This window comes from Trachypithecus francoisi, unplaced genomic scaffold (genome assembly GCF_009764315.1).
Source record: "Trachypithecus francoisi isolate TF-2019V2 unplaced genomic scaffold, Tfra_2.0 Lachesis_group7, whole genome shotgun sequence".
Classification (NCBI taxonomy): Eukaryota; Metazoa; Chordata; class Mammalia; order Primates; family Cercopithecidae; genus Trachypithecus; species Trachypithecus francoisi.
This window is the reverse complement of record NW_022681472.1, coordinates 31,039,983-31,064,453: the sequence shown is the minus strand read 5'-3', so window position 1 is coordinate 31,064,453 and position 24,471 is coordinate 31,039,983. Positions and strand designations below refer to the sequence as shown.

The 24,471-nt window shown below is 34.0% G+C and overlaps 1 protein-coding gene across 7 annotated transcripts in view; it reads right to left on the bottom strand.

Annotated features, from left to right (window-relative positions):
• HNF4G (hepatocyte nuclear factor 4 gamma) overlaps positions 1-24,471 on the bottom strand; it is a 155,614-nt gene that overhangs the window by 15,099 nt on the left and 116,044 nt on the right. For 6 of the 7 annotated variants that reach the window (XM_033202725.1, XM_033202726.1, XM_033202724.1 and 3 more), the window contains 3 exons: positions 8,259-8,427; positions 4,163-4,257; positions 1,084-1,190 (listed from right to left, as the gene is read on the bottom strand). In XM_033202725.1, the coding sequence (XP_033058616.1) occupies positions 1,084-1,190; positions 4,163-4,257; positions 8,259-8,404 (348 nt within the window). In that variant the 5' untranslated portion in view covers positions 8,405-8,427. Of the gene's footprint in view, positions 1-1,083; positions 1,191-4,162; positions 4,258-8,258; positions 8,428-12,126; positions 12,333-24,471 lie in introns of those variants that run through there. The other variant, XM_033202723.1, reaches the window with a different exon arrangement.

The window sequence follows — 24,471 nt, the reverse complement described above, 5'->3', positions numbered from 1 at the left end:
GGGAGACAGGAAGCAAGAACTGTTTGTCTCACTGCATTAAAAGGAAGCCCATCAAAATTAAATTAAGAAACCAATGTGTGACTCAGCAATGCTGAAGAGCTTAACATATAATAATACATTTGTAAGATTATGTATAATTTTAGACTATATAAAAATATAAGCTAAATAAAGCTTTTCTGCTGAAAGAAAAAAGTCTAAAAGTTTTTATAAACTTATTTTTGAACATGCGTGTGAGTGTATCTTTATCTGTATTTGAATATTTTCTCATAGCTCCCCTTTAAGTCATTCTCTAAAAGCTTTATTGCCCATCAAGCAATATTCAAGTAATAATGATAAAGGTGATGTTAACCTCATCATATTACCCTTGTGTTATCAAAAATGAAAGTAGTTGCATTGACTCATTATAGGACCTGATTAACTACTTGGCAATTTTATAATCGACTTTATAATAGAAAAAAATTAACATTTCTAATAAGGTCAATGCTAAAATAAATTTGATTTAAGGATTTCTTTATGTGACACTAAATAATTTATTTTTATCTATATAACTAATGACTTTTTTTTTAGCTGTAGAACTGTTATTGGATAAATTTAAAATAATAAAGTTTTCTTTCTTCTGTGTTTTCTGAATTCTGACTCTTCATTTAAATGTCTGTTTCCGAAGCAGGTCCCAATAATACAGAAGTCATTACCAATGAAAGAAGCTCTGATAACAAATCTCAACCAAACTCCCCAAAAGTCGTGGTAGTGGGTTGTACAGATTCAATCAATAAAATAAAACACTGCCTACAGACCTTTGCGCTATTCATTATTTTGAATCAACCTTATAAGCAAGCTTTTTTAAAAACAATCTCAGACTGAAATGTATTTTATTTTTCCATTTAAAACTAATCTTGTTCAAGAATAGTCAAAATTAAGTCTGCAGTCCCACTCAAACTTTCAAGGTAAAACTCTTAAATGTGTGTAAATGTAACTTATTTTAGTAATGAGCACATTTGAATAAACTTATATTATTTTAGCATGATGTCTACATGGACATTCGATTTTATTAATTAGGGTTTGATGCTGGTGTGCCACAGGTACCTGGCGAGACCGAACTTCAGCTTGTGCCAGTGTGTTAATTGAGGGGATGTTGCTGCCATCAAATGTGCTTCTTCTGGTGCTTATTCTATCGCGTTCATTTTGTACAGCTAGAAGGAAAAAACACAGTATTTACTGAGCACTTCTCTTTAGTGTATGTTAGGATATAGAGTTTGAGGAGTTTTTTTAAGTGAAAAAATTGAGAAAGGGTCTTTCCAAAAGACGGTGGGAGAAAGATATTTTCATTCTGTACTACTCTCAAAAACAAGAATAGTCAGGCTTGTCACTAGAGCTCATAAAACATTGCTGTTTGAGATGTAATGACAGCATGCATGTTAGAAAGTGTTGGCTCAGCCAGTTCTGCCATGCTACATTTTTAATAGCGTGGTTTTCTACTCTCTGAAAGTTAATAAAACTGTAAGATAACTAGAGGAAGAGCGTTGCCTATAAGATTGACCAGGTCAAAGATAAGAGTGTATTCACTATCAGAAAATGTGAGTCATAGATTTTGAAACTTCCATTTTCTTTTCTCTATAAAACACTAGCAAAAATGGAAAGTAAATTTATTTTAGTTACAATGACTTTAGGATTACAATATTATGATCTCTTATAAAACACTGTCCATGGGACAGTTTACCAACATTAATAAAGCAAAAGTTGTACCATGGAGCAGTCTCTCCTGAGAAAATTGAGGTTTGAATATCAGCATTTTGGAAAGATGAAGAAATCCTATATATTATACAGGTTTCTAAGAGAGAGCTAGATCTGCTTCTTTACTTCAGAAAAAATAAATAATAGTAATAACAATAATAATAATAATAATGTAGTTCCCCAAATCCCTTACTGAAAACTGCATTTTTAAATATAAGGAGGAGTGACAGGGAAAACATTAACTCACATGTTTACCATCTAGAGAATAAAATCACGCCAAGTGTGGCTCAAGCCTGTAATCCCAGCACTTTGGGAGGCCGAGGTAGGCAGATCACAAGGTCAGGAAATCGAGACCATCCTGGCTAACATGGTGAAACCCCGTCTCTACTAAAAATACAAAAAATTAGCCGGTTGTGGTGGCCGGTGCCTATAGTCCCAGCTACTCAGGAGGCTGAGGCAGGAGAATGGCGTGAACCTGGGAGGCTAAGCTTGCAGTGAGCCGAGATCGCACCACTGCACTCCAGCCTGGGAGACGGAGCAAGACCGTGTCTCAAAAAAAAAAAAAAAAAAAAAAAAAGGAGTGAGTTGTCTGTAAGTTGAAGTGAATCAGTAATATTTTATTTTAAAATCATACTTACTGGTAGCGTGCTCTTTTTGTTTTACAGAAATTGTTATTGATTTTTAACCTAAACTGACTCATTTGGAAATGCATATGCAGCAATAAAATATTAAGATGTTAGCTATGCTTTTATGAATTTAACTTACATGATTATTCTTTAGAAAAATGCTAAAAGATATCGTAAACATTTATAATCTTCTCACTGCTATCATTTTTGACATAAAACTATGTTTCTATTTGTTTCCACCTAATCTCGCTACTATGCTGTTAGTGTAAAAAAGACAAATACATCAACTTTAAAACTCAGAATTACTTTCCAAACTATTTAAGAAAATTAACACGTTATTTTATGAACAGAAGATAAAATTTACCTATTTTAAATCATAATTGTATTTCACAAATTGTAAAATTCATGAAGAAAATATAGGATTGTTATTTGTTTACACTTTTGTGGGGATAAACATGGGGTTCAAGTAGAAATGGAGGGAGGCAATTGACCAAGTACGTAATTAATCCCGTAAAGTGCCAAATAGAGCTTCCTATGAAATTAGAGATAAATCACTTTTTAAATGAGAAAGTGCTTCTCCTTTAATTTTGTGAACTTTGTTTTTTGTTGTCTTCAAGATTACCAACCTGAGCAAAACTAATGGTATTCCTGTATTCTTAAAATATTGAATGACAAAGAAAAAGCTAACTATATTAAAGATGGGTTTGATATATTTTACACTTCTTTAGTATAGTGATTTCATTTGTTTTTTTAGTTTGTGAAATAGTTGTGAAAAACATCTCTTTGCATATGATAGGCATGACCAAACAGTAAAACTGACAAGTACAGAATTTTGTAGTTGTTACATGCTGTTAAATGTTTACAATGTGTTCAATACATTTGTTTCTAAATTAACCGTATTTAGAATGTAGGAGAATATAATCAGATTACTTAATATATGCAAGATGAAATTAGTACACACTAAAATAGCACATCTAGTTTATTGTCTCGGTCCCTCGATATAATATAAGCTTCCTGAAAGGGAAGATTATTTTGTCTACTATGTTCACTATTGAAGCTTCAGCACCTAGAACAGTGTTTGGAAAATTGCAGTGTTCAATAAGTATTTAGTAAATAAATGAATGCATGAAAAGTAGATGTTCAGTTAATGTTCATTAAAAGAAAAAAGACACTCATTTGTTATTGAGAACAAAAATAAATACATTTGCGTCAGGCGTGGTGACTCAAGTCTGTAATCACAGCACTTTCGGAAGCTGAACGGAGTGGATTACTTGAGGTCAGGAGTTCAAGACCAGCCTGGCCAACATGGTGAAACTCTGGTTCTACTAAAAATCAAAAATTAGCCAGGCATGGTGATGCGCACCTGTAGTCCCAGCTACTAGGGAGTCTGAGGCAGGAGTATCACTTGAACCTGGTAGGTTGCAGTGAGCCAGGATCGTGCTGCTGCGCTCCAGCCCGGTTGACAGAGCGAGACTCCATCTCAAAAAAAAAATGAAATCTGTAATTTCAAGCCACTAACAGAATACTGGTGTACTATTTAGTCAATAATTTTGTTGCCTTGGACAATATAGTGGTGGAGAGAATGATATCCATAATCAGATAGTCACCAGATAAATACTGGCTACACCACTTAATAGCTATATGTCCTTAGACTAAATTCTTTAACTTGAGGAACCATAGATTCCTCCTTATTATAGTGAGGATATTAGAACTCATGTAAAAAGGTTATAGTGATCAATGAGAATGTGTGCGTATGTTTATCACTTTTCATCAATAATGTTAATTATCATCACCATAATTATTACCTTCTTTTTTCATTCCCGCTCTAAAACACTTTCTTAATCGACAATATCTACATTGATTCCTTTTGTCCTTGTCAACAACACATTGCCGACTGAACCTGTAACATCAAAGATATATTAGTTTGAAAAAAATACATAGAAAACTATAATTTACAAAAAAAAAAGCAAATAAACAGACAAATGAATTTTAAATATGTGTTGTCCCATTTGATTTGATAAAAAGAAGGTATAGGAACAATCAACTATGACCTTTCCAGTCTCACAATCAGCATGTGCGTGAAAACACGAGCCTCACCTCTCACTTAGTCTTTATAGTAAAATAAAACTGAATGACTATCTTCATTTTGGCTGCTGTGCGTAACCACTTCTATCATGAGTCATGAAAGCCAAACCTAGTTTTGAATATCTTTGGCATTCAAGTTTTTGTTGCTTATTGCTAAACGATTTCAGTATGAAGGAAGCTATTATCAGAACTTCATGGCCCTGCATTTTCGTGCTTTTCTCTTTTTAAATATCCTTCTATTAATTTTAAGTGTACCCCACACCCCACTGAAGTTTACCCTACATGGCAAATTATACATCAAGAGGTAATTGAGGACAACATTGAGAGTATAGTCAGCATCATGGGGTAAGACTTCACACACATTATAATGGCTGCAAATGAAATAAAGAAAAAACAAGTGTTGGTGAGGATGTGGAAAAATTGGAACCCTCATACACTGCTGGTTAAAACGTTAAATGACACAGCTGCTTTGGAAGAAAGTTTAGCACTGTCTTTAAAAGCTAAAGATAGAGTTATACTGTAACCCAGCAATGCCATGCTAGGTCTGTATGCAGAGAAATGAAACATATGTACACATAAAAACTTGTTCATAAATGTCCACAGCAGCATTATTCATCATCGCCCAGAAGTGGAGAATATACAAGAGTCTATCAACCGATAATAGAAAAACAAAATGTGGCATGCCTGCACAGTGGAATATTATTATTTGTCAGTAAATAGGAACGAAGTACAGATAAATGCTACAACATGGATAAACCTTGGCAGCCTATTCTATTCTAAACAAAAGAAGTAAGACAAAAGAGATCACACATCATATGATTTTGTTTATACAAAATGTCCTGAAAAGGCAAATTTGTAGAAACAGAAAATAGATTCATAGATACCTCATATTGTTGGGGAAGGAGTTGGGAGGACATGGGGGAGTAACTACTAAAGGTTTCTTTATAAAGTGATAACAAATGGTCAAATTTGACTGTAGTGATTGTTGCACCACTCTGGATAAACTAAAAAACTGACTTGTGTACTTAACCAAACAAACAAACAAATAAAAAGAGTACAGTCTCTGAAATTAAATCTAAGCTTGGTTCTACCATTGACTCTCAGCAGAACTTGGGGGTGTTAAGTAACTTTAGTTTACAATTGTAAAATAAAGAGAAGGACTTGCCCAAAAGGCTGTTGTGTGAAAGCACTTCAAACAGTTAGGGGTAAATATTAAGCAGACAGTAAACACAAACACTTCTTCAAAATACTGGCACAAAATTATCCATACATCTGGATATGTACCTGTTTATTTGTAGTTGATGATAAATGATAAGAATAAAGATATACATTTTGTGAAATGTATGTCTTCTAAAAACTATCAGTGTCCACTTAAAATCTAATGAGAAACGAAGCCTATAATCAAATTGAGCTAGAAGAGAAATGTGCTTTCAGAGTGAGGAACAAAGCATTGCTCATTTGGGAACAAATGGCTGATGAGACTCAGGAGAGAGGACCAGATTGACAAAAATACAAGGAGAATGCATTCAATTAACATTAAATTAATAATAAAAATTGAATAAACATATTATTTAGCACCTACAACATACAAGATCCTGGTGTAAGGATTAAACAGATTAATGCTACTTGTCTCCTCCACTCAAAGAAATTACAATCTAACAGAGTATGCATACAAATTGTACATAAGGTGAAAAACATAACATGAAAAGTGTCGAAACAGCAATTAAAAGTGCTTTTGAAGCAAAGCCCAACCTCAGTGTGATGAAGCAGTTAGAGTAGAAATATAATTTTGGCATCTAAGGAAATAGATACATTTGAGACCAGCACAACCTGAGCTTCAGAAAGTCTCCATGCCCCTAAACTTGCATCAATATACTAACCATTTTCCAAATGAAAAATCATCACATTTGCTGAATACTAACACATGTAAAGAAAGCTAGGTTGGCAATAACATTCCTAATAGGAAGGTGCAGGAGTTAAACTGTATCTGTTGTTAGAATATTTTTTAAACCTCTAAAAGCTGCTCTGAGAGCATCCCTTTTCCACTCTTCCCATACAGAAAGGACAGAAGTACTGATAGCCTTTGTGATTCTCTGATTCTCAAAAGTTGTTGGATTTAGTTGTTTGGATCACCGTCACACACACACACGCACACACACATACACACAGGTATTTCAATTTTAACAGAGCAGATGACTCCAGAAGGTATGGTTTACAGGTTATTCTGTATTTGTTTTAGTTTAGAAGCATTCGTACAAAAATATTTTTCATGAAGGAAATTGATCTACCTTTTACCTTTAGAGTTTTAACGTAAATAAAAGCAAAACTCATCTAAATACACTTTTTTTTGTTTACCTAGAAAGTTTTATTTTTTTATTATTTATTTTTTTTTTGTTATACTTTATGTTCTAGGGTACATGTGCACAACGTGCACGTTTGTTACATATGTATACATGTGCCATGTGTGTGCTGCACATATTTATTTGTCATTTACATTAGGTATATCTCCTAATGCTATCCCTTCCCCCTACCCCCACCCCACAACAGGCCCCGGTGTGTGATGTTCCCCTTCCTGTGTCCAAGTGATCTCATTGTTCAATTCTCACCTATGAGTGAGAACATGCGGTGTTTGGTTTTCTGTTCTTGTGATAGTTTGCTGAGAATGATGGTTTCCAGCTGTATCCATGTCCCTACGAAGGACACAAACTCATCCTTTTTTATGGCTGCATAGTATTCCATGGTGTATATGAACTATAAAGTTTTTAAAGTGGGCATTTTGTATTTTCTTAACCTGCTTCAAACTATCTTGGAAAAATTAAAGAATTATCAGAGAACTAGATAGATATTTGGAGAGTTATATATTAACTTGTGTTGTACCCTAGGAAATCACATGGCAAGACTTTGAGAGGGTTAACCTCTTCCCAAACGTCTGATCTGTTCTTAAAAGGATGTAATTCTACACATACCTTTTATTGACAGAACAAATATAGTTTTTTTTTTTGTTAAATGTAACCATTTTTGTTAATAGCCTATATTCAATCTAAATGTAATCTGCTTTAAAGGACTGTCATACATAAGAATCAATATGCAATATCTATACTTAAATCATGTTATGATGTCGACTAGGTGTTCATCTAAAAACAAAAGAAAAAAAACAAGAAAACAGCCTACTGGAAATGCGTGACAAATATAGTTAAAGAAGCTTCTGACAAAACATTTAAATTTAATGACAAAAAATATGGCATGAGAAATATATTTTAAATTTTAGGACTGAAAATTAAATTTTACTCATTGATATCAACAAACTACCAAAATCATCTTCACTTTTATAATTGTTTTTAGACCTAGGATGTAATGGCACTTAAAAAATCAACATGAAGAAAAATATTCATATTGAAAAATCTTTTAAATGCAGGTTTTAAAATGTTTAGAGGTATATGAACATGTGATAAAACAATAAAGAAACACAAGGAAAAGATAACATGAAATTACAATGGTAGTTACGTCTAGGAGACAAAGGAGAAAAAGTGCCAGAGGAGGTGTCCATTAAAGGTTTCAACTATATTGGTCTAAGCTGGGTGGTAGGTAGGTGGATTTTTTATATACCTTCTATAAGTCTAAAATGTTTCATAAAAAGAACCACCTATGTGAATACATCCTTATACATACCCACGCGTTCTGACTTGTACCGCAGTTTAGAGATTGTATTTATAGACTTACAGATACACGAAAACTCTGAATTTTCGTCTCTTACTTTTTCCGTGCCAAACTGAAACACCTGTTAAGATAACTTGACTAAAAGGACATTTAACGTACCTGCAAGAATAAACGTGACTCTTACGAATGCTGCGTCTGAAGAAACCCTTGCACCCATCACAGCTCGATGCCCCATAGTGTTTTCCTGTTGCTCTGTCCCCACAGATGGCACACAGACAGTTGACACCGTTGTCTGTGGTGTTCATACTTGTCTCTGGGGCAGAATTATCTGTGAATAAAAAAGGAAGATTACAGTTACAGTTAGTACTATTTCCTGATTAAATTGTCCTGCTAATTATTTAGACGCTCAAACAGTCCGTTCGTTGGCTTCCTGGAGACCCCACACCAGTGCTTTCCTTTTAAGCCCCGCTGGCGGCTTCCGCTCCAACCTCTCCTTTCTTATTTCTGATCATGTAACTTTGGGACACCATAGGGCTTAGTTCTCCAACTCTGCTCTTTCCCAAGGGAGGTTTATCAGTTCCATGACAATAAATATTAGCTGTAGGATGAATAATTCCAATATTTTATCTCTCTAGCCCCGATGTCTCCCATGAGCATCAGCCTGAAATGCCCAAGCACCTGTTGAAGAACTTCATTATGAAATCTAATCAGAATTGTAAATTAACGTATCAAAAACAAAACTCTTTCATTTTTCCGCTAGAACTTGTTCTTCTTTCCTTCAGTCTCCCCTATATCAGTCAATGGTTCCATCCAGTTTCCCAGGGCCAATAATCTGTGAGTCTTTAATGTATTCTCTCCTTTATCTTTTATAACCAATCCCTTGGTAAGTCCATATTTACAATACTTTTTATTTATTTATTTATTTATTTTTTGAGACTGAGTTTCCCCTGTTGCTCAGACTGGAGTGTAGTGGGGCGATGTCGGCTCACTGCAACCTCTGTCTCCCAGGTTCAAATGATTCCCACGCCTCAGCCTCCCAAGTAGCTGAGATTACAGGCGTGTGCCACCATGCCAAGACAATTTTAGTAGAGATGGTGTTTCATCATATTGGCCAGGCTTTTCTTGAACCCCTGCCCTCAGGTGGTCTGCCCACCTCAACCTCCCAAAGTGCTGAGATTACAGGTGTGAGCTACCACGTCCGGCTTGAAATACATATTTAATCCACAACTTTTCACCACGGACATCCTTATTCAATCAACCATCATCTTTCCTTTAGATTATGGCAACAGTCCGCTATCTAAATTCTTTCCTTCTATTCTTGCTGCCCTACTGTTTGTTACCCCAAAGCCACCTAAGTGATATTGCTATAAGTAATTCATATAATGTCACCCTCTGCATCCATCCCTGCCGTAACTAGATACAGAATAAAGTCTAGGCATCTTCCCACAGCCTGTAAACCCTGCATGTCAAACTCCCCTACAACTCCCCCAAATCTCTGATCCCAGTATCTGGTACCACTTTTCATCCAGTTCACTATTTTCCAGCAATACCTTCTTGTTTTGTTTTTTGGTTTTTTTTCCCGTCATTGAAGGCTACTCTCATCTCAGAACTTGTTCACCTGCTCTTCTTTCTGTCTGGAAGGAAAGTTCTTCCCTAAACCTTTCTTTGAGCTAGCTACAAGGTTTCTGTTAAAGTTTCACATTTTGTGTGAAACCTTCTCTGAACACACATTTAAAAATGTCACCTCCCATCTGTCCTTCAAGTAGAATCTAGACCCCTGCTTATTTTAAGTATTATTATTATTTTTTGGGTCAGGGTCTTGCTTTGTCACCCAGGCTGGAGTGCAGTGTTGAAATCCTAGCTCACTGCAGCCTGGACTTCCTGAGTTCAAGCAATCTTCCCACCTCAGCCTCCCGAGTAGTTGGGGCTACAGGAGTACACCACCACATCCAGCTAGTTTTTAATTTTTTTATTGTAGAGACAAGGTCTCACTATGTTGCCCAGGTTGGTCTTATACTCTTGAGCTCAAGTGATCCTCCTGCCTCAGCCTCCCAAAGTGCTGGGACTACAGGTATAAGCCACCACACCTGGCCTTAGTTTTTTTAAATGGTCTTAGTTTTTTATATAACTTTATTGGTGAAAAGTATATTCTGCATTGGTCTGCTCATTTATTACCCATCTTTACACACAGAATATAAGCCCCATGATGGTATAGAATTTATCTGTCTTATTTAGTCCTCTGTTTTCCAGTATTTAGGATTATGCCCAGGATATAGTGGGTCATCTAATACATAATTCTGAAGGAAGAATTATTTTTTAAATGTAGATATTTATAATAAAATAAATATTTCTTAAATGAGTTAATATTGTGGATTACATCTTTAAAAATCAATATGCATTCAAAAGATATTAAATATGTAATATAGTAAAACTTTATTACAAAATTTTATATTGACAACTGATTATTGTATATCTAACAAAAGGATAAAACTAAAGGGTGTCATGTCCTGATTACATTTTGTAACTTACATATGTTCTACTTACTAATATTTCAGTGGAGACAAATATTGTCATATATAATTTCATGAAGTAGAAAAAAAATTTTAATGAGAATATGCTTAGGGTTAGTCATGTGACATTATACGATTAAAATGCTAAACATTTTCCTTTTGGTAGCATTAAAAAAACAGATACTAACAAAATGAAAGTTAGAACTGTTTGGAATTTATTGTATTCTGAGAGACTATATAGAAATATGAAAAGTTCCACTCTTGCTTCAAGTTTAGTGTCATACTTACATGTTGCTGACAATCTTATTACAAACAAGTTACACCATACTTTGGATATAGCCATACGAATTCGTTATTTCAGTATATTCGTTAAACATAGTAAATAAGTGTTATGATTATGGTAAATATGTCCCTACCATTTCTTAATCATGAGTGTTTTTTAAAGTCATGATTCTGACGAAATACTCTATGAAATATCTCTAATCAAGTCTAAATATAAAGACACAAAACAGTGACTTCCTGAAAGTTGTACTACAGGTTTATTTTAACTATATTTGAGCTAAATTTTCAGAATTCACTTTTTGACTATTTTTTTAAATCCCCATTAATATGGAACTGCTTATTAAAAATAGAACCAGAACACCAGTCATACAAATTATATAATATAGTAGAATAGTAAGATATCCTCAGTACAAGATATATTCTCAATCTTGCATTAAACACACACACACACACACATTTTCCAAAGTATACATAATTACTTGATCTTAGGAGTTCTAACAGTGATAACATATTTTAAACAAGATTTTTTACTAGGTATTAAGTCTAAATTCAAAGTCGATAGTAAACTGTATTACATAAAGACACAAACCCTAAACAACTCATGTCTTATTTAAAGTTAAAATATTACAGTAATTAAATACCAACAGCTTTGTGTGGCTAAACATTAGCCTGTCAAGTGAGGTTATAATGCAAGCCTTATTCCCTTTCATATTTGCATTCAATGCAAAAACCTGATAGTAATTTTAAATGCAGTTTCTCATCGGTACCAATTGAGAACTGGAAATATAATGAAAAGAGCAGACAATCAGTGAAACTCCCTAATGTTCTACGGAAACTTTGTTCCACAAGTCATTTTATATATTGCATAGAAAATATACTTTCACAGCCAATCTGCCAATATTACTTATTACTATGATTTACAGCAAATAAAATAATAGCTAAAACTAATCTTTTTACCTCTCTAACTGACCCCTGACAGAATTCTGACATTACTTTATTACATAAAACCGGGCTTTCTTACCTCTAACACAAAATAGCCACAGCATTATTAACTTAAATTTTGTAATGAAGTGCAAAAGCTCAGATTTGTGGCCTTAAAAGCAAGCCCTAAACTCTCCAGCAAAAAAAAAAAACCAAACAAACAAAAAACATTGAGCCACCACTTTTGGAAGCTCAGTCTACCTTCTCCAATTATACTTACTTTTCTTTACATCTATAAACAGATGATAACTTACCATTTGAATTATATAGAATCTGCATAGTTTCAAACTCCAAAGTTGTATAAGTTGGGTCCAGAACTTCACTGTAATTTGCCATGTCCATGTCCAGTATTGGTTCTGATACCCTCATCATTGATTTAGAAACGCATATACAAGTGGCACCACAAGCCCAGAGTGTGTGATGAGTGTTTTGATGTGTTTTGCTTTCAGTCTGTGAGTGATAATCCAAAGTTAACTGTAACTGAGTGACTTAAGAGCTGCAGTGGGAGGGGCTGTAAAACTGTAACCTTCTTCGGCAGGGCATATTCTGCTTATTTCTTCTTTTATGGCATACGAAAGCAATTCCTTGTGATAATCTTGGAATGCTTCATGGTATAGCCTTATCTGAAGTGCTTAGTGGACTAACATGATTTCCTAAATTGACTTCCAGCAGACAATAAATGAGATCATTAAGAGAAGGATTAAAAATAGAAAAGAAAATCTCATAGGTTTTAAACTGTAATAATAATGTGAGGTATCCCATTTAAGGTGCTGAAATCACATACCTCTCATATTCTGAAAAGTGGGACTGACTTTACTGTTGCAAATTTGGTAAATCAAGTCTGTAAGTTAACATTTCACATAAACACTTTACAATTTCAAGTTTTCTTTTTTCTTTTCTTTTCTTCTTCTTTTTTTTTTTTTTTTGAGACGGAGTCTCGCTCTGTCGCCCAGGCTGGAGTGCAGTGGCCGGATCTCAGCTCACGGCAAGCTCCGCCTCCCGGGTTTACGCCATTCTCCTGCCTCAGCCTCCCGAGTAGCTGGGACTACAGGCGCCCGCCACCTCGCCCGGCTAGTTTTTTGTATTTTTTAGTAGAGACGGGGTTTCACCATGTTAGCCAGGATGGTCTTGATCTCCTGACCTTGTGATCCGCCCGTCTCGGCCTCCCAAAGTGCTGGGATTACAGGCTTGAGCCACCGCGCCCGGCCTTCAAGTTTTCTTAAATGTGCAATAAAGCTACTTTATTTTGGAGTAAAGCAAATTTTGTAATTTGAAATGTGAGGATTTACGACATACCCTGAGAGCTCCCTAGGCATAACCCTGAAATAGCCTTTAATTATATTCTCTTTAATTATCTATTTATGGGCCTGTGTCCCAACTATGTCAGTAAACTTCCCAAGGGCAGAGCCAGTACAGCTGCTAGTACATGGGAGGCATTTAAAACATTGTTACATGTATAATGTTTCATTTGTTTTGAATTTTGATGTCATTAAATTGAAATAAAATTATCCCTAACGTGTAAATCTACATATTCCTATCATTAACCCTCATCTATATAGCATAGTATATCTTCTGTGTGTATATTTGACAAGGAACTTCTAGGGTGTCGGGAATATTTAGACAATAGTACTCAATCAATATATTTTACTTCTGAGAATATGTTTACTGATTCTGTTTTCCAAGAAAGAATTTGAGCCCCATTTACATTATAAATTCAGAATGTCCTTTTCCGCATTTGTTTAAGATTGCAGCAAAGTAATATTTCTTAACCAATTTCTTAGCACCATAAACCTTAAGAATACTCTGTCTTAGAAACTACTGTACTTTTCACCTGGGAAGGCTGGCCTCTTAAAGACTCTAAACCATGTGACAAACTGTAAAAAAAATAGCCTAGAGTCAATTTAGCAGCCAGATTCACTAAATCAAACAGTGATGATTGGAATAGTCCTCTTGCCCTCATATTCTGTATACTTTTCATTGTGAGGAATATTTTGAAATAAACTTTCTTTTTTGACTGACTTTCTTTAACGAAGACTAGACATAGGTTATTCAGCTTTTAGAGAAGTAGACAGAAGTGGTTTTTATTCTATGAATTTTATTTGAGTGAAGTTGTCCTTATTTTAAATGAGTTAACAAACATTTGTTTTCTATAGGAACCAAAGGGATGAATTGTGTAGAGCCCACAAACTTTCTAATCTATGAAATAATTAACCAATACAGAGGGTTGTCACTGATGGGAGTGTCCCAACAGAAGAAAAAATAAAAAAGAAAAAGACAGGAAAAGCTCATTTATACATCTGAAAAACACTAAAAGAAATATGGCTGTAGCTCAGGAGAACAATGCTGTCATAGTTTCATCCTTCTACCCTAGTCTGTTCCCGCGGCTGACAGTACCAGACCCAGGCATTCGACTCTAAGGTGAAAGGGGCTACAAATGGATCTCAGCACAGATCTTCAAGTAGCAATTAGCAACTAATCAGAGCTGGCATTCAAGAAGAAACCTGTGCCCCATTCTTGTTAGTTTATGTTATTTTCTTCATTTCGTAGAGTAAGAACTCAAAAATTTCCAGAAGATATGGTAGATTTGAATAGCAAGCTTATCTCCTCAAATGGGTAGTCTTTGTAATGATATTCAGATGTAGAAACACCCATGGAATTCAGCCAGCCTCAGCCTAACAAAACAAGGGGTTTCTTTAGCTTTTCTCTGAAGGACAGTACAAAGTACAGTGGAAGCCCTCTTTCCTTAAATTCTAGGACTCATAATTTACCCAACTGATTAAGCAAATAAAATAACTAAAACAGAAAGTCAAGAAAAGTTATATCCTTACTTGATCTTATTTTACATAGGGGGATATGGATGCTACCGTTTGTAAAACCAAGACCTTTTTATTAAGTAAGAATGCACTGATTGGGGTTCTTTACTAAATTTTTTGTTCATAAGTCTCACACATTGCCTTTGATTTCTAGTTTTTTAATTTTTTTATGGAGAAAAAAGTTAAAGCCACTCACAAGGAAATCCAAAGCAAAAATTCTAGAAGCCTTCTAGAATTTTAGTTTTTCAAAATATTATCTATAGTTTAGTCAATTTGCTTTTATCTACTTCTATGGTATTTCCCTTGATTTTTATAGTGGAGAAAAAAAAAAAAGTCTTTTAGCCAGGCACAGTGGCTCACGCCTATAATCCCAGCACTTTGGGAGGCCAAGGCGGGTAGATTGCTTAAGCCCAGGAGTTTGAGACCAGCCTCGGCAACATGGCAAAACCCTATCTCTACTAAAAATACAAAAAAACTAGACGGGCGTGGTGGCGTGTGCCTATAATCCCAGCTACTCGGGAGGCTAAGGTAGGAGAATCGTTTGAACCTGGGAGGTGGAGGTTGCAGTGAGCCAAGATCATGCCACTGCACTCCAGCCAGGATGACAGAGAGAGACTTTGTTTCAAAAAGATAAAATAAAAGCCTTTTAATGCTCATATTGCATTAGATTGCACAATTTTTAACGAAATTGCGAAATGAAATAGCAAGAACAAATGGCAATCATACACTAGGTAACAAATCCAAATGACTCTTGGTAAGTGTATAAAGTTGGTAAGATGTGCCTACCCTGAAAACTAATTAGTATGATTTACAAAGGACATTGAGAACTTGAGTTAATCCCAGGTTTTGGCTACATGGAGATTAGAGGCTGTCTTATATTGATTTTAACTTGAGATCACTTGTATTTATAAATTAACTTATATTCCTCTTTATAACCAATCTTCCTCTCTACTTCTAAAACTAGTTCAGCTACATTCAGAATATTTTTATTTATTTAAAGAGGAGAAGGGGAGAATGAAGAAGGAGGATGAGAAAGAAAACAGTCACAGAGAAACAATTTAAGTTACAGTTAATTTTAGGTTTTCAGTTATGCATCATAATCAAAACACACAGCATACTCTTAATACTGATTCTTTGTGTTTCCCATTCATTTGTGATTGTGATGTTTTCATTACTCAATAAACATGTCTGTGGAACAATTGAACAAAATGAAATTATTAAATTAAGTTGCATAAACCTTAGATACTTGAAACAGTTATGGTGAATATATAACTGTTCACATTAAAATTTAGTCATTTTCAGCAAAGGAACTGATGAATATTATCCAAGCAGCCTTTCATGATGGCTTCATCAAGTACTTTACACGGGTAAGTTCATTAAGGGTACATTAGATTAAGAGCTTAAGTAGTTAAAAATAAAACTGTATTAATTTTATGCCTAGGTGATAGTAGAAGAAAATTATCCTTTAATAAATAAGGCCTATGTTATTAAACCCTACATTCAACAGAAATTTATGAGTGCTTTTAAGTTTACTTTTAAAGGTTAAATTGGGAAACACATAATTTATACATAGTAATACATAAAACAGTAATTTATAATAAATAGCACACATTTTCTAAAGTTATATAAATTTAATCTATATCAAAAAATATAAATCTATGATAAACTATGAACTACTGAAATCTCACATTTTGTAGGCTAAAATGTGCCATCGTAGCTCTAGTCAGGTCAAACACTCCAAAGAGAATGACAACATTTGTAGATAAAAGGTTAATTTTAAATAGCGCAACTAATGATCTTGAAAAGTGTTTCTTTCAAGCAATAGTTCTCTAAACTGGCATGTGAAATATTTAAATTTCTTTAAAGAAACATAACAAGCAGTGAAAACAGCATAGTGTTTAAAGAAGACAACTCAATTCACTATTGATTCTTCAAGATAATAGCAGAAACATTTCTATCTTATCTGGAAGACGATTAAGCCATTTAAATTGCTCCATAACTTATATTTGATTTAATCATTCCTTCACCACGTGATAGAAAGCAAGCTAATAAGATGAAGGTTATTTTCATAAAATCAGTTTCATGAAAATAATTTGGAATGCTAATACCAGTTTAGAAACATTTTATTGTAAAATAGAGTTAATGAAATTTGTTTTTTAAACTTATTTCTTTGAGATTTTTTCACTAGCAAAAGCGCTACATGTCAATCTCCAAAGCACATCTATAATTCTTGTTGTTTTCATATTCTACTTTTCAAGCATGAAGATTACACAAATGTGATCACTAAAAGCAAAATGAAGAAAAATAACAAATCTAAATCAACCAGTGTATTTTTCAGAGTAAGCAGGAAACCATTAAGTGAAGAACTCTACCCAACAAAAATGACTTTTTAACTCAAAGCAAAGCCACCTTTTGTTTCTCAAAAAGGATCTCAATTAAAAAAAACAATCATCATATTTCCTTGCTGCCACTGTCCTAATCTAACCATTCTTCCTCATTTGAAATAGAAATCTTGTATTTTCTTCTTCCTAATTTTGATGGGAGAAAATAAGTAAATTCACAATTACAACAAACAAAGATGGGTATTTTAATATTTAAGGCAAGTCACTACTATTTACATACAAATAAGTTTGAAATTGTCTCATGATGGGATTCTATTTCCAAAGAGCTTTATAAATTTTTTTCCTAAAGCCCAGATTATGTGTACTTTTTAGATAAATAAAAATTATTTTTTATCTTTTTCCTTTGTTGTTCAGTTTAGACCTATGCAATCGCATTAACTTATTAACACATTTAAACCGAAGCTGTTATAACATGCAAAAATTCTAATTTTGATATTATTTTTGAAACATGTTCCTGTCCTCGATTTGTTGAAAAATTTTTAAATTTAAACTGAACTTCTATAGTTTTTCTTACATGGTTTTATAATAATAATATAGCTTTGCTTATAGTTTTATATATAATAAAATTCTATAGCTCATTTCTCAATTCACATTCATTTTCAATTCACAAAATGTAGTCCAAAGAACCAATTTTAAATCTTTATTACATCATTACTAAAAAATGCCATTTGATAGTAAAATCTAAAGAAAGTTGACAGAGATACATAAGCGCATTGTGAAATAGCTGAATTTGTTTAGAAAGATCCTACTATATTCTTCTAGTATTTATGGTTTTCCTGAACTATTTATATTTATTTTATTTGCACATTAATACACTATGTTATTTAAAACTAGTTATACAAATAAATGTAGAATCCAAAACTAAGGAAGAGTAAAAACTATCATTATTAAATCAGTTACTGCTAGGATAGACAAAATGAGGTTTGCACAGCTCACAGCTAAATGTAACCAAGAAAATACTCTGAGTAATAAAAGCTTAGAGGTGATATAAGAAATCTGCATATATTAAACCTACCTTCAAGGTCAACTGCCTTGTGATTCAAAGCAGACTCTCCTTTTCAGAAGATAAGGAGCTGATTAGCACTAAATTATTAACTGGAATATAGATTATACTGGTAAGGAAACTAAAGTATGGATATAAGGAACATGTTAGGATTTGCCAGTCACTATTTCTGCATTTCCTTTTTACAGTGGGTATTATCATTGTTGCTACTGCAAACTCAGCGAAGCTAGTCAGAATATTTAAGATTGTAGTGGCATTTTGAAACCAAAGTTGCTGCATTATGCAAAATGACGGGAAGGAAGTTATCAGTTTGGGCCAGAACCTATTGCAAATATGTTCTGAAGAGGTATAATGTTTAAGAAAAATAGCAGTAGTTTCACTATGCTGAGTGTAATTTAGACTTCAACATTTTAATGAACTATAATGTACTATAATGAACATACACTTTAGCATCTGGAAGCCAGAGAAATAAGTAAGTATATAAATAAGAGTTAGTTTTTCCATATAAAATACAATAATAGATTACATGTTCAGTCAAGTAGTCAAGAACTGCTCAAAATTCCTCTTTAAAGCTTTCTTAGATACATATGGAGAACAATATTTTAATGTGATATTTGATTGGGATAAAAGTAAACAATATTTGCATCTCCATTTAATAGAGGTAGGTATATAACTGGCTCAACTGAAATGTTGAATATTTCACCTCCTTTTTGATAAATGTGTTTTTAGAAAAATAATGTTGGTTGGTTTCTCAAAAATACCATAAGGAACTTTTTTTTTTTGGTTCAAGGATATAGGACATAATTAAAATAATATTAATAGTAAACATACGAATATAATATGAACTAAACATAATAGGTAAAGTGGTGGCTTTTGTAACACAATCTACACAATCTATTATCACTCTCAAGTAAGAAACCTGGAATTGCTTAATGCCAACTTGTATATTAGGCCAATGATTCAAAAATTCTGGTGCACATTACAATTATCTGGAGAACTTTTGGAGGCCTCCAAGGTTCAAGTTGCATCAGACATGAATTAAATCAGAAAGTCTGGAGGTAGAAGCTGGTATCAGCGCTTTAAAAACTGTTTAGGTGATTCCAATGTGCAGCAAAATCTGAGAACCACTGTTTTTTTGTTTGTTTGTTTGTTTGTTTATTTTTTTATTTTATTTATTTATTATTTATTTATTTATTTTTATTATACTTCAAGTTCTAGGGTACATGTGCATAACGTGCAGGTTTGTTACATATGTATACTTGTGCCATGTTGGTGTGCTGCACCCATCAACTCGTCAGCACCCATCAATTCATCGAGAACCACTGTTTTAAGACGCAAGTTCTATGAAGGCAAAGACCTTCTATTTTCTACTTACTATTATGTCTGCAGTGCCTAGAACACTGTATGTCATACAGAAAATGCTCCACAAATACTTATTGAAAGTGTGAATAAAATACATATGCAAATAATAAACTTTGAAGTGTATAGCATTTACACTGAGGATATGAGTACATTTTATGTGTCAAATGCTTTTCTAGTGACTGGATATTTCTACATGAAAAAATAGAGAAAATGCTTGCCCTCATGAAGCTTATAATCAAGTAATCATGATAAAATAATGATCATGATGATAATGATGATGATTTATATCTGTATAAGGAGGCAAATAGCTGAACCATTATTTTTCTACAAGATCCATGAAGCTGGATTGAGAAATAGAGTTAATATCCTATACATTTAGACTTCTGCAACAGAACAAATTCATTGGTTTACAGCTAGAGATGCAACACTGATACTGTCTGACTCTTGAATGCCTGTCTTAATTTGCACGGTAGTTTAGTCATGGGTATTTCAGTGGGAAGTTGCAAAATACACATGTAGGATTACTAGCCTGGGGCTAGTTTAAATAGAAAGAAAAACTTATTCCATTTTTAATGCAGTCTCCTGTATATGATTGCATATGTACCTCATGATGCCAATGCTGACTTTCCAGAGCACAAAGAACATCCTTCTTTTGCCCCATTCACTTCCACTCCAGGCTTACATATAAGAGGTAATGTTTGGGGAGCATGATTCAATGTGGTATAAAAAACAAGCACTGGAATAGAAGGTGCCCACATAAATATAATTTTAAAAAATACCAAAACTCAACATTGAACATGGTTCTAAATGGTGACATATTAAGATCATTTCCCTTAGTCTAGAAATACTACAAAAGTATGCACTCTTACCAGTACTAATCACTATTATTTTTTTTGGTTTTGGAATTACAATAGGGAAAGAAAAAAATAATGGTATAAATCTTGGAAAATGATATGAAAATAACATTTTAGAAAATAACCAACCAGAAATAAAAATAATAATTAAGATTCAATTTCTTATATGTAACATCTAGTATATAAAAATAACTCTTCTCTCAAAATAACATACGTAGTTCCAAGTACAAAGACAGCTACAGGAGGAATTTATTTATTTATTTTTGATGAGGTAGAGGGGTTTTAAATGTTATGACTTCAAACTCATGTTAAAGAATAAAATTTTAAAAATAGCCAAAAGTTATAAATGAAAGAATAGCGAAGATGATCTTATCTGATATGCAAACATAGTGTAAAGCCATTATAATAAAAACAGAATAGTTGTGTTTAAGAATAAATAGAACAGGAGATAAAAGAGAAATTCCAATTTATTTGGTGTATATGGCAAATTAATACAGTTGTCTTTTAGAATCCATATGGGGCAGTTTCAGTAACCCTGTGAATACCAAAATCCTCAGATGCTCATTTTGTATAAAATAGCATAGTATTTGCATATAATCTATGCACATCCTTTTGTATACTTTAAATTATCTTTAGATTACTTATAATACCTAATACAATGCAGATGCTACATAGTCATCATCATAATTGTTTATTTGTTTTATTTTATTATTTTTTATTTATTCATTTTTGAAAATATCTTCAGTCAGTGATTGATGAAATCTGTGATTATGAAACCCGTAGATATGAAGGGCTGATTATGTAATATAAAAGTGTTTAAGTTCAGTGTGAAAAAGGGATATTTCGTCCAAATAATTATTTCAGTATTTTATTATCCTAGATAAAGGTAAGTTGGACTCACACCACACCACATAGAAAAATACATGTCATGCATATTTAAATAAAGATGACAAGGCCTAACAATATAAAATTGAGCAGAAAGTACCTTTCTTTAGCAGGTAAATAATATTTTAGTGGAAAGATATCAAAGTCCTTTAACCTCTATCTTTTGTAAATGTAATTTTTATCAATTCTAACCTGTTGTATTAAAATGATAAATTTGACTGTTGATATTTGGAATAGAGTTTTACCATATGTCTAGGAGTGCATCTTTTAATTGTATTTTTTCATAATCCTTCATGGAACTTGATGAGCTCTTTCTATCTATACTTAACATTTCTTCATCAAGAGAGAATTCTTCCATTACATTTTTACAGTTTGTTCTTTCTTTATTCTTTTATTACAAAATTTTCATTATTCAAGTATTATATTTCTCTAGAATTTCTATCTCAAAGGGTTCTTTTAAGGATTAACTAAGTGAGAAACAAAAAGTACATTGAGGCCAAGCATGGTGGCTCACACCTGTAATCCCAGCACTTTGGGAGGCCAAGGAGGATGGATTACCTGAGGTCAGCAATTCGAGACAAGCCTGGCCAACATGGTGAAACCCTGTATCTACCGAAAAATACCAAAGTTAGCTGGATGTGGTGGTGCATGCCCATGGTCCCAGCTACTGGGGAGGCTGAGGTGGGAGAATCACTTGAACCCAGGAGGCAGAGGTTGCAGTGAGCCTAGATCGCACAACTGCACTCCAGCCTGGGCGACACAGTGAGATCTGTCTCAAAAAAAAAAAAAAAGCACATTGAACATTGAACAATGCCCGCCAGTCTTCTGTCTTGTATGCTTTCCATTATGATTACCATCTCTTCAGCTTTGCTCTTGTTCAAATATGTATTCTAGTGCACCTTCTGGACCACTAATTTAGATCTCCATAGGGACCATATTCTCACTGAATCCTACATTTTTGAACTCAAAATCATACCTTTTAGTCTTAGAAAATGATTTAAACCTAAAGTTATGTTAAATCTTTATTATTTTTATTCTAATTGTCATCAACCAGCTGCAGAAATTCTGCCTAAATGTCAGTTTGGTACCTGAGTGTTCTACTTACATTTCCTTTATCTGGCTGCTGGGTTTCCTAGGTATTATTATTATTATTATTATTATTATTTATTACTGGTGGATCTTTTCACCTTCATATCCAGATCTGCCTGCCTGAGTAAAATAAATGAAGTACTCACACAGCAGCGTAAGGCACAGTAACCTTGTGGGTAGGTGCTAGAACAGCTAAAAAATTGCCAGTTCTGTTGCAAGGTGACAAGTAGAACCTCTCTGCTTGTGATGCCTTCAGCTACAAAGTCTGGTGCCCTGAGGATCAAGGATAGGGGAACTCAGCTTAATATCACAGCTCTGCTATTTTCCCAGAGGCCTAGAACACCAGCAGCTCTCCAGATAAAATGTATTTAGAGTGGCACAATCTATCCTTGAGGTGAGTGGGACAGGTCCAGATATCTTGGTTGGAACTCTGATTCTTGCTCCAGGACCCTGTGGCACAGGTCCCCAGGTTCACATCTAGAGCAGGGAACAGTAGTCTCTGCACGCGCACTCTGTTCTGCTTTGTTATTACCTTCCTGACCTTACTGCCACGTGATTTTGGTAGCTCCTCTTCTTGAGAAAGGTGGATGGTGATTGGATATAAGTTTGGAGGAGAGGACAACAAAATTAAGTGTTTAAAAATTAAATATTTTTAAAAAATTAAAAATAAGATAAATGTTGTGATGAGAAAGGTGATCCAAACTCAGAATCTTAAAAAATACAACAAGAGTCCTGAGTAGGCCTAAATAATTCAAGTAGAAATTAGTGAAAGGAAATTCACATCTAATTTAAGGTGAATCTTCCCCATAGTTCTCTTTCACAGAACACTTTTTCGTTTCTTTGTGGTTCATTTGGTAGTTATGTAATTAATTTCATTTACATTATCATTGTCCATTGCCTATATTAAACTAATAGGATAAAAAAGTGTCACTTATCCCCACTATGGTAGAAAATGGTACCCTACCTTCACCCTCTGTCTCCTAGGCTTATATTTTTGAGAGAGTGGCATTTCTAGACAGTCAAAGAATAAAGATATATCCCATTTTTTGCCTACAGCTAAGATGATATGGTTTGGCTTTGTGTCTCCACCCCAATCTTATCTCGAATTGTAATACCCATGTGTCAAGGGAGGGACCTAGTGGGGAGGGGACTGGGTCATGAGGGTGGTTTCTCTCATGCTGTTCTCATGATAGTGAGGGAATTCTCATGAGATCTGAGGTTTTTAAAGTGCCAGTTTCCCCTCTTTCTCTCCTGCTGCCATGCAAGAGGTGTCCTGTTTCGCCTTCTGCCATGATTGTAAGTTTCCTGAAGCCTCCCCAGTCATGTGGAACTGTGTCTATTAAATCTCTTTTGATCAGAATTACCTAGTCTCAGGTAGTATCTTTATAGCAGCATGAGAACAGACTAATACATACGAAAAGCATGAAAAAAGTAGAAGAAGTTTAGGCTTTTCACTTTTGGGGCATTACTATTTGATGAAACTAGAGAACCAGTTTCATAAATCCAAACAGAGAGGTAACAAAGTTTCCTATGAATTCACCTCTGCAGACCCATCGGAACTCATTCTGTGACATCTGCATTGAACCATTTTAAGACAAATTATTGTAATACGTTACATTTTAGAATTAAATGAGTCATTCTCCCATAATACTGACCTTGTTCTATGAGGGACCTCATTTTTCAAACATAGAGAAAGTGAAGTATTTTACAGAAGAAAAGATAGATTACTAAGATTGCTTTTTATTCCTCTGATAATCACAGTAATGCTGTGAGAGAGTTAGATCAATGGTTCAAATCCTTTATCTTAAAAGTAGAGAAAATACGTTTCATTGAGGTTTTACAGGAAGTTTAAGGCTGCAAACAGCAAGGCCTGAATGTAACTGACCACTCATATTTTCCCACATTATAGTCTTTTCTATATATTGGCAGTGTATCTAACAAAAAACTTAAAGCTGAACAAATCTAGGAGCTTTGGTAGGCCCATATTATTGCATGCCACTAGTACCAAGACATGGGTAAGATACCCATGGACTCGCCCTCATTTTCTACCGACTACATGGGCCGCTCATATATTATCACTTTTCCCAGCCTTAGGAGTAAGCAGATAAACAAGAGAGAACAAATGAGACAAGGAAATTGCAAAATGCACAATTATGCACTCTCAAATGCACAGGGTTAGAGATAAAGGTAT